General features: G+C 44.3%; 1 protein-coding gene across 4 annotated transcripts; it reads right to left on the bottom strand.

The window, feature by feature from the left end:
* Positions 1–1190: 1190 nt before the first annotated feature.
* LOC133346946 (bifunctional peptidase and arginyl-hydroxylase JMJD5-like) lies at positions 1191–10900 on the bottom strand. 4 transcript variants are annotated; one of them, XM_061558770.1, is made up of 9 exons: positions 10660–10894; positions 9981–10132; positions 8260–8424; positions 7139–7281; positions 6172–6304; positions 4766–4816; positions 3848–4021; positions 3039–3131; positions 1191–2862 (listed from the first exon to the last, which is right to left on the bottom strand). In XM_061558770.1, exons 1-9 carry the CDS (start codon positions 10811–10813, stop codon positions 2698–2700), a joined length of 1230 nt encoding a protein of 409 aa, XP_061414754.1. In that variant the 5' UTR covers positions 10814–10894; the 3' UTR covers positions 1191–2697. The 4 variants fall into 4 exon arrangements, with proteins under 4 accessions (XP_061414754.1, XP_061414756.1, XP_061414755.1 ...); XM_061558773.1 differs by having other exon boundaries at positions 2691–2862; positions 3039–3094; positions 10660–10897; XM_061558772.1 differs by lacking the exon at positions 8260–8424 and having other exon boundaries at positions 10660–10900.
* Positions 10901–11070: the final 170 nt, after the last annotated feature.

Genomic DNA, 11070 nt, shown 5'->3' with positions numbered 1-11070 from the left:
GATACACCGTGCTAGAAAATGGGTTAGTCCTCTCCCTACAATGTCCCACTTGCAGGCAGGTTCTACTCATATAATCCAGTGTATTGCCACACTAGGGTGACATTACACAATTCCGCAGGCTACACAGACCCCGTGAGAATCTCGTGGGCATGGATACGAGTGAATAAAACAAACGGCAACGGACAAGAACGTAAATGATGGCACATGAAGCGATCCTTGTGTGCCATCTCAACACTGCTTGTTCTTCTCTGGCATGTTCTCTCCTTTGGCTGTCATGCCATCATCATTATCGTCTATCAGCCAAAATAATGCAGCTTCAGCAAAACCATTGTAAGGAACTTCCAGTGGATTGGTACAAGTTGGTTTTGAGGGCTGTTTTCTGACTTTGGGTAACACAATTTAAACAGAGCATGACTATGGAATGGCGAGCTAAGATTAGCTCCAGTTCAAATATCTTTAGAAGGCTCCCAACTTGGGCAGTCGACAATGGTGTGCCAGATTGTCTGGTCGTGGATAATAAATATGTAACATCCCAGGTTACTTAACATCGAACTTAAATTGCTTTGTTATACGTAAATGAATTTGTACTTATTAATTTAAGTTGCATACATACATTTTCCAACAGAGCCACTAAAAAATAAATATCTATGACGAATGTAAATACTTTCAAGGGGAATTCATTTACCAGGAAAATGAAATTACCCGTAGCAGAGCCAAGCCTTGTGGTGGCGCACAAATGACAGGTGAGATGACACGGCTTGGGGTCCTTCACGGAGGGGCTGCGGGCAGCATGTTGGTGCCTGATCAGGTATGTGCAATGTGTTCCCCAGATTCAACGATCTTATTTCAGCCGATAAAGCCGACTGAGCTAGTGGCTCTTTTTCAGAGGCAACCAGGCCACACATGACAGCCCGTGGAAATAGCTTTTTATGTGGGAATTGATACCAAATAATCTAAACGCATGTTTCCAAATCTGGAGAGCAAAACCAGATGACCCGGAATAACAACCGCACGACCACGGCGAGAACGTGAGAACATTCACGATCTTCAGGGTCAGAATCGAACCCACAACCTACTGCATACCAAGTGAGGGAGATAACATTTCGCCACCGTGATAGCAACCTTCCTTACATACCCTGTGACCAATCTCTCACTCATTGACTCAATACATTTAATACTGAGACTAAGTGTAATATGGTGTGCTTGTTTATTATGCAACACATCAAAATTACACTTTAAATCATAAAAAACACCAATTTTTCAATTGTTTCCTTTATGTACAACTGGATAACAGACTTCTGTACAGGTGGAAAGAGTGGATAACTTTGTATAGTTAGCACATTTTGGATTCAGGGCATAACAGCATGGGTCTACCGACTCAGCAAATATTTTTCTTTCATACGGCTGATGAAGATGCAGACCAACAACTACAATTTCACATTCAGGTGGTCAAGCCAGTCAACTGCGTCAGGAGTAGCGGAGTGTGTCATCACCGCTGTGATGTCTCCTTCTTATTTGTGGATCAGGCATTGCGTCATTATACGTTATACGGTCTGTTCTGGATGACCACGAGTTTTTTATTTTCCATTTGCATCAGCTATCTGCAACTGTCATGGTTTGCACAGTAGATGCAGTTTAGGGTGGACCATGAGCTTCGTGGGAGATGAAACTCAGGGATCTTCTGTGTTCGGTCTTCCACAAGGTGTTGTTTGTGGCTTATATTGAATAACATTCAACTCTTACAAATAATTCCATAAGAGCAAACATTACTGGTTTTGTAAAGTCACAATACCAGTGGCAATTGGCATACAAACTTGGCTTGGACTACCCTCCCTCCCCGATTAATAATATAATTTAGTTAAATTTTGACTTAAAACTTTCTTGACTGCAGGAATTCATTCTATGGTTCTTTCGGTTAAGTCACGTCGATAGAAAAAAATTATAACAATAAAATAATAAAAATAAAATGAATAAAAAAGAATATTCAGATGACGACCACTTGTGTTGCGATCGAAACGTCGTGATATTTGTATAATTTTTTAGTCACTTTATTTATTATTATTATTTCTATCTACGTGACTTTACCAAAAGAACCATAGAATATAATTTACAGTTCTTTGTCAATCCACTGCTAGATGAAGGCCTCCACATGCCATGTCAGTCATGGAAGCCGTTTTTATCATACTTCACCATGCTGGTCAGCACAGGTTGAAGGCAGGTCAGGATCGGTTCAGATATCACTCACAAATTATGCTAGTTGCGGCTGAGAATCAAATGCAGGTCGTTAGGTTCATAGCACAATGCACGAACCACTGCATCGCTGCTAGGATAACTCGGCCTAAGCTCATCTGAAAACGTATTTATACACTTACATTTATAAATCTTTGAGGTAATTCAGCAAATGGCTTTTAATATTTATTTTACAATTCATAAGTTACAATTTATCATGTGGGGTATCATCTGCTTTGTCTTGTACAGTGCTGAGATCTTTGATTCAAGGTGCTTTATAAATAAATAAAACCTAGTACCTGGTGCAGTGTGTTACCATGAGCACAGGGATCTGTGAGTGGTGCTAGTACAACAAACCCAATTCTTTAGCATTCTGGCCTGTGTATTTGCCATGAACAGCACCGTCTCTGCCAGCCTACGAAGCGAGATGTAGCCCGTCCATGCCCTTGCATTTGTGTGCGTGTGTGATCAAGACCACCAGAAGGACACAGAGAAGCTGTGGCTGAGTGAATTTACATAGTGCCAGTGCTTGCGAGGAATGAAGAGTGCATCTCCGGGGGACAGCACCACCTCCTGGAACGGGGCCTCGGTGAAGCGGGGAAACTGACACGTGTCGGGCCTAAGCACGTCCACCTGGGACACGACGACAGTAGGAGGGGGAGACAGATGATAGTAAACATTGACCATCACAACAGGCAATGTTCACAGTCTGTGGGTGATATAGCACAATTCCTCGCTGTAACAAGCTTCCACCGTCAACATCATCGACAGACAAAACAGTGTGATGTGCCAGTGTTTGGTGTTTGTACCTGACTGGTATTGTTCAGCAGGTGTGATGGATGAGGGTACAGCTTGTCAGTGTGTTCTGGAGAGTAGAGGCGCACATACTTCTGTCCAAATACCTTTATACCCACATTAATGAACACGCACACATACACACGGTCACGTAATTAAAAAGCTAAATGCACGTTACAGCCCTGATTCACGTGTTTACAAACGTCCTTTGTCGTTCCGTTTTGCAAAACGTATGCAAATATCTCTACTACCGATTTTTATGTTGACAATCGAATCAACCTGTTAATAATTTGTGCCAAATATGCATACACAGCAATGTAGTAGAAACAACACAAGGATGTACACATATTTTGTAAGGTCATAAAATAAGTCAGTGTCCCTGCTCCAGCAAGCAATGGAATGCTAGTTAACTATGTTGTCATATCATTGTGGGTAATAAACTCACAACGTATCTATTGTGAGACAAATGGCTTCTCGCTTCTACCAATAGGAGGCAGCAAAGTGACACTCGAAACAGAGAGCATTGCACTGTGTGGCTAACGCAGAAAGTTGACCGAGTTCTAAAGTTGTTCTGTTTTTCCAGTCGCTCTGTTCTGTTAAGCTACATCATCCAGCTCTGACCCGTGACTTCCTGTCAGTCAGCTAATGCAAACTCCAGAAGATCCAAATGTGACAGTGACTACGTCACTTAGTGGTGAATGAAGAATAGTGTTGTGCCAAGGTTGGCACTAGTGCCTTGAGGATGTCACACTACCATTTGTGGTGTAGATGGTTGTTATTATAGCAATTCAAAGTGCCTCTGGGTGAACACACACTTGTGTACCTGCACCAAAATGTTGTGCTGCGGGTCATGGTGTAAAGGGCTTTCCGTGCCGCCAGGGCCGAACCATGCATTGATCACGACCTCTTCGCTTCCCTCCTCTTCGTCATCTCCTCCTTCTCGTTCTGACACGCAGCAGTAGTCCGGAATAACAATATCATTTCTAAGATCTGGGATCTGCACAAGAAATATTAATGTAATCAGCACCACCATTACACCCTTGTAAACAAGCAGGTGTAACAACACAGCGCTCATAACATTTACTGGTACCACAACTGCGAACATCAGCTGTGCATTTGTATACATCTGGGTAAGTGTTTATAAGTTCGCCATGATTACAAAATGAATCACAAAAAATGCGACATAAATGGAACACAAGCTGAAAAGTGCACAAATTAACATGGACAGGTACATGCCTAGAATTACTGTGATAGACAAGAATAGGAACGCACGGATTTGAGAACATACTCAAGTTGGTGTCTAATTCACATGCTTTAACTACCCAGGATTATAACCACGGTTGTTAAATGCAGTGAGCTGATGTCCTGTCTGGTTTTCTTAAACACATGCATGAACACTACATATTATGCATATTTTTAAAAACACATGCTTTTATTAGGCAGAGTTCAGCACGTGTTCATGCTACAATCATGTTTCCCGATGAAGTCCTTTCATTCAATTCCAATAATTTCATAGGAATTTCAAAAGTCCATTCTGAAAACATGTTTTGATCCTGGAATAGAATGGAATTAAAAAATACCCACAACAAAACATAACGATTTTATTTTAAACCATAACTAAAGGTTTTTATGTATTGTTCCCCATACCTGTTGCAGACGCACATATCCACTCAAGCGTATAAATACATACACATGGATGTCAGTATATAAGTGGGTACATGTACGTTCTTAAGTGTCCCACCTGATCAAACAGTTCATGTTGAGCCAGGTAACCCACTGTTGGTTGGGACTCCTGTGAAAAAAATAATATTATTCAATGCTATCTTTCAGCAGTTACTTTCACAACACTTGTTAATTTTGCAGATTAACTCATATGGGATCTGGGAATAGTGCACCACCTATCAACACCACCGATACGAGGAGTTCCACTGTATTTAACGGTTTACTGCATCATGTTTGCAAAACAGAGTAGCAGGTACACAGGCAAACGGGCTCAAGAAGGTAACAGTTACTATGGCGCATTGCTGGGGTGATGAGGTGATATTAAAGTGCCAATAAACCAATGACAAGGGAGTTTAGGGAAGATCATGGATTAGTGCCAGATATGCCAATAACAGCAACTGTTCATGGAAGTAAGGTCAAACATATATAATGTATTCGTACAGGCATAACATAATTTGTGATGTAACGATTATGATATGAACATGGTTATAAAGAACAATGCAATAAACATAAAGGATAATGGTTATAAATGACGTATGCTTTCGAGAAGCGAATCGTGATGAATGAAAGGAGATGGAGATGTTCATGACTGACGGTGGTGTAAATACTGGAGATTCAAACTTGATTTGGAGCTTTCGTGGCTGCAGGAATTACTCTTTGGTTCTTTCGGTAAAGTCACGTAGAAAGAAAAAATAAATGAAATAATATCATACGACGTTTCGATTGCAACACAAGCAATCATCATCAGGTACAAATGAAAGAGAAAAGAAACCTAGTACACTTAGAAATATAATGCAATGCAACACAGAGTCGGCTAACATAACAGTCAACACCCTACCTGGTTGATTACATTCTTCCAAAGATTGCTAAATTTGAGAGAAAGACAAAACACAGACACGGAGACACATAAGCAGAGAGAGATAGCACAGAGAGAGACACACATAGGCACACAGAGAAACAACGCCTCTGTGTCGAGGCCTTAAATAGAGGGGGCAGAGAGAGAGAGGGGGGGTAGAGAAATTAGCATGTCAATGAGAGATTTGGAGCTTTAGTGACTGCATGAAATACTAGAGCGACAACACGAGGACACACAGAGAGAGAGAGAAAACACACTTAATCAAACAAACTTAGTAAAATTTGGAAATGTAATGAGTCGGTCAACACACAATTAACGCATAGCCTGGTTGATTACGTTCTTCCAAAGATTGCAAAATTAGAAGTTAAGTGTGAAATTTTGAGAGAGAGACAAGACACAGACACGGAGACACAAAGACCGACACACAAGCAGAGAGAGACAACACAGACAGAGAGAGAAAGAAACCAAACTGCAGGAAATACTAGAGAGACAACAGAGACACACAGAGAGAGAGAAAACACACTTAATACTGGAGATTCCTAATGGTCGCAAATCATGTGCATTTTTACCGCATTAATGATGTACTTCTCCACAAACTCCTGCAGCGTCATGAGAGTCTGAGTCCAATGAGCGTCTGTGTAGCGCGAGCCAAGCTCCACTGGAACAGTTCGGCAACCGGCCATGCGCACTAGGTAACCCAAGCTGCACACACATCAATAAACAAAGAACCCCATTTCGTCCAACAGAATGCAGGAAAAAGTGTCATTACATGTATAGCCCCTTTATCAATCCACTGCTGGATGAGGGCCTCTCCATGCCGTGCAGGCTAGGGGGGTTATTTGGCCATACCTTACCCTGATTGTTTGTGTGGTGTGTGAAGATGGAGAGGATAAACAATGGAACAGACAGACAGTACAACAACTTATTTTCAGGACCACACTCTACTAAATACAAAGTTAGAATGGCTCGTGATGGGGATCATGGAGCCAAATTATTCAGCATAAAGACCAACAATACTCCACCTAGGTCAGTCCTGAGAGTGTCCGTCAATGGAGCATTCACCATAGATGCAAAGGTAATGTCACCATAGCATTAAGGTAATGATAGGGATTACAAATATATTCGGCTTCATCTTGGTGACAAGGGTTTGATTCACCGCAAATAGAGGGGGGATTAAAAAGTTCACAGAATGCAGTATCAACATGTAATGTACACTCTTGGGTTTCTGGCTTATTTTAAACCAACACCTTGGCTTATTATTTGCTAATATCCTTTGTTTACATGTTTTTTTCTGCTGTTAAAGGTACATTGAAAGGGGCCATCAAGTAATTATGTATTTAAATAAAACAGAGCATTGAGTAATAAAATGTTTGTGTAGTGAGGGTGCTACCACAAATTCGTAAACAAATGGTGGTTGTGTAAGCTCATGGTCCCCCTCATTATCCCGGAATAGGCACATTAATTGATATGATAACAGCACTCACTCAACAGTCAGAGCCAAGCTACAAAATGTGAGAAAGGTAGGTGAGCAGTAACCTCCACTTGGTGAGAGCAGGCCAGTGGGAGACTGTGTCCTGCAGAAGTACGGGCTCAGCGGGCAGCAAGTGCAGTCGACGGAATGTGTCAATGGATGGGCACATGAGCTGCGGTACAGCCCGCTCAGGGGAGAGGCGGCACACCTAGACAAAGACACCCCGTGTAGCCTTAACAGACTGTTGGGGCAAGTGCTGTCAGCAAGCACCTATGAAGACCGGCACAGGACACGAGGGAGGGCTAGCCAGCAACACGCCCGGCCGCCTTCATCTCCCAAGTGGCGATGTTTACACACTGCACCAGGTACTAATTTGAGGCCGAGTTGACCTAGGGGAGGCCTAGGACCGGTACAGATAATCGTCACTGGTGTTGGTCGTGTTGGCCGTGAGCGGGAATCGAACTCTGGTCGCCAGGTTCACACACACAAAGACAAATACCTCCCATTACCATTTGATATTTCTGATGTGGTCAGATTTCAAACGTAGCCTGTCTCGGCAGTTTCACAGTGCTCCAATGATAACACTACTGGTGCCAATATTCATGCATCTGCACAATATTCGATAGGGTTTTAAAACTTAAAGCCACACTAAAGTATGGTGAAAATACATGTCCACAAAAGGACACATCTCCCCATAAAACATAATTCACACATCTTTCAAAACCAGGGTGGTAACGTTCCCTAGGTGCACGTACCAAGTTTGGTGCACATGCAGGCCACAAGAGAATAGATTCTCGTGTATCATGCGGCAGAGTCAGGTGCTAGGGTGTGTGCGCTAAACTGAACACAAGTTACCACAAGTAGTGGTAACCCCTAACCGTCGTAGTTTGCGGTGTTTAAATTACTTGTCCCCTGAGCAGTCTGGCCTTTGACGCTTGTATATTTGGAGTTTGCATGTTTTCCCCGTGGATTTTTCTCCGGGTCCTCCAGTTTTTGGATCCACATTTAGAAATATGGCTGATATACATTTCCACATAATAATCCACTTCGTTGAGCTATCATTTGTGGCCAGGTCGCTTCTGAAAAGAGCTGTATAGCTCAGTGTGCCCTTACCTGGTCAAATAAAATTAGTTTTAAAATTTGACAGCAGTCAATACTTTAAACGCACATGACCAAGTGTGGCTACCTTTGCATCAGGGTGCTTGAGGTCACATGGCGCATCGTCTAACCGGTCATGGGACCTCTTAAGTCCAGTGAGACGTTTTTGCAGCACAGCAACCAGTCGCATGAGGATGTTATCGAGAATCGCCACTCCCATGATCAGACCAAGGTCACACAACCGCACAGCCTCCTGGGAAGATAAACAAATGGAGCATGCGAAAAATGGCATTATGATCTGATAAGTTATCCTGTGAGCCTCGTTCACCGTTAAGGCCATTCCCCGACTGTCCTGTCCCTCCTATTTGGTCCCACCCCGTCACCACATTCATTATTTGGTGATGCCGCATTGGTTGTAGCGGAAAGCGCAATAACAATGAAAAAACTCAACACGTTCGTCAACGTGTTTGGCTAATTTCGCTGACCTGCTGTCTCTCCTCCTATGTTGGCTCCACCAGTTCCTTTCTCGACCCTGCTTCTTCCCCACATTGGCCCCACCGCTTGATCTGCACCGTTTTACGATCTGCGCCAGGGTTTTCTGGCCTTTGTTGAAGGTTATATAATAGGTCCTCCACATGATAATTGTTTTTTTACCCTTCTATCTGGCAACAAAACTGACACCTTTTTTTACAAGGAGTCATGTTTGCATAGACCACAATACCTGCAGTCATAATGTAAACAAAAAACATAACTCTGATAATGTATGCACTGTCCTTGAAGTTGATTGGTCCACACCCGAGACAGCTTTCCTTAGAGCCTAGTCTCACATGGGTTGGACCAGATGACGCCAAAAGGCGCACAACTCAAAGACAATGCAGGTATTGTGGTGGTCTATGCAAACATGACTCCTTGTAAAAAAGGTGTCAGTTTTGTTGCCAGATAGAAGGGTAAAAAACCAATTATCATATTTTTTACTGGCAAATGAGGTTCCAATGGTGTAAATGCTTACCCCGAGCTCTCATACTCTGATGGTGCATTGTCTTTGAGTTGTGCGCCTTTTGGCGTCATCTGGTCCAACCCATGTGAGACTAGCTCTAAGGAAAGCTGTCTCGGGTGTGGACCAATCACCTTCAAGGACAGTGCACATTATCAGAGTTATGTTTTTTTGTTTGCATTATGACTGCAGGTATTGTGGTCTATGCAAACATAACTCCTTGTAAAAAAAGGTGTCAGTTTTGTTGCCAGATAGAAGGGTAAAAAAAACTATTATCATATTTTTTACTGGCAAATGAGGTTCCAATGGTGTAAATGCTTACCCCGAGCTCTCATACTCTGATGGTGCATTGTCTTTGAGTTGTGTGCCTTTTGGCATCATCTGGTCCAACCCATGTGAGACTACGCTCTAAAGAAAGCTGTCTCGGGTGTGGACCAATCATCTTCAAGGACAGTGCACATTATCAGAGTTATGTTTTTTGTTTGCATTATGACTGCAGGTATTGTGGTCTATGCAAACATGACTCCATGTAAAAAAGGTGTCAGTTTTGTTGCCAGATAGAAGGGTAAAAAACCAATAATCATATTTTTTACTGGCAAATGAGGTTCCAAAGGTCCTCCACAGTTTATCTTTAATACCCCAGGTTACTGGACTATTTTTGTCAAAATGAGGTCTCACTGGATCCTGAACAGTGTACAACAAAAAATACTCAAGATAATGCTGTAAAGGTGTGATAACCTTACAGAAATATGAAGCCTTTTATACGATTATATAGATGATACATGTATGCTGGACATGAGCAACTTCATACCTACCCTGAGGTTCTCTTCTTCCCCAGCCTTGACCTCCCACAGAGCCGCTACGAGGGCGCTCAGTGCATAGAACCGTCGCCACTCCACACTCACGTCGCGCCAGCACGCAGAGTTGAGGCCCTCCCACGCCACGTCCAGTGCTGCCTTTGACATTTCTGGAGCAGGAAACACATTGACAGGGCCTTGGTGCTTCCTCACCCTGTCCCCTCCATCACTCACCATTGTCTCCTCACCCCTCACCCTGCTTCCTCAGCCAGTCTCCTTCATCACTCACCCATGTCTCCTCACCCCTAACCCTGTCCCCTCCATCACTCACCCTTGTCTCCTCACCCCTAACCCTACTTCATCGCCCCTCAACCTGTCCCATCCATCACTCACCCTTGTCTCCTCACCCTGCTTCATCACCCTGTCCCCTCCATCACTCACCCTTGTCTCCTCACCCTGCTTCATCACCCTGTCCCCTCCATCACTCACCATTGTCTCCTCACCCTGTCCCTTCCATCACTCACCCTTGTCTCCTCACCCTACTTCCTCACCCTGTCCCCTCCATCACTCACCATTGTCTCCTCACCCTGCCCCTTCCATCACTCACCCTTGTCTCCTCACCCCTAACCTTATTTCCCCACCCTGTTCCCTCACCAGGTCTCCTCACCCCGTCCCCTCACCCCGTCTCACTGCTCACCCCGCGCCGTGTCTCCGCGCTGCGCCTCCACGGCTTCCCTCAGGAGCGCAGCCGCCGCGGCGGGGACCTCGCTCGGGCAGAAGCTCAGCGCGAGTGTCGCGGCGCCGCGCGGCAGCAGCGCCGCCACGTCGGGCGGCAGCCCCGCCGCGAGCATTCCTCTCCTCGCTGTTGACGCCTTCTTTCTCCCCTTCCCCAGTGAAGCTCTCCCTTCCCCAGTGAGAGCGCTCCCTTCCCCAGTGAGATCGCTCCCCTTCCCCAGTGAAGCTCTCCCTTCCCCAGTCAAGCTCTCCCTTCCCCAGTCAAGCTCTCCCTTCCCCAGTGAAGCTCTCCCTTCCCCAGTGAAGCTCTCCCTTCCCCAGTGAAGCTCTCCCTTCCCCAGTGAAGCTCTCCCTTCCCCAGTCAAGCTCTCCC

The sequence above is a fragment of the Lethenteron reissneri genome, chromosome 25 (assembly GCF_015708825.2).
Source record: "Lethenteron reissneri isolate LAM-NWPU_2019-01 chromosome 25, ASM1570882v1, whole genome shotgun sequence".
In the NCBI taxonomy this organism is placed as follows: domain Eukaryota; kingdom Metazoa; phylum Chordata; class Hyperoartia; order Petromyzontiformes; family Petromyzontidae; genus Lethenteron; species Lethenteron reissneri.
This window is presented reverse-complemented; position numbering and strand designations above follow the sequence as displayed.

What these genes read in the sequence shown, in the direction of transcription:
- LOC133346946 (XM_061558770.1), bottom strand. Translation starts at nt 10,813, where the DNA reads ATGCTCGCGGCGGGGCTGCCGCCCGACGTGGCGGCGCTGCTGCCGCGC. An exon ending in TCAAGCACCCTGATGCAAAG is followed by an intron (nt 7,282 to 8,259) that starts GTAGCCACACTT and finishes GTCTTTGTCTAG; the next exon opens with GTGTGCCGCCTCTCCCCTGA. An exon ending in AACATGAACTGTTTGATCAG is followed by an intron (nt 4,022 to 4,765) that starts GTGGGACACTTA and finishes TTTCTTGTGCAG; the next exon opens with ATCCCAGATCTTAGAAATGA.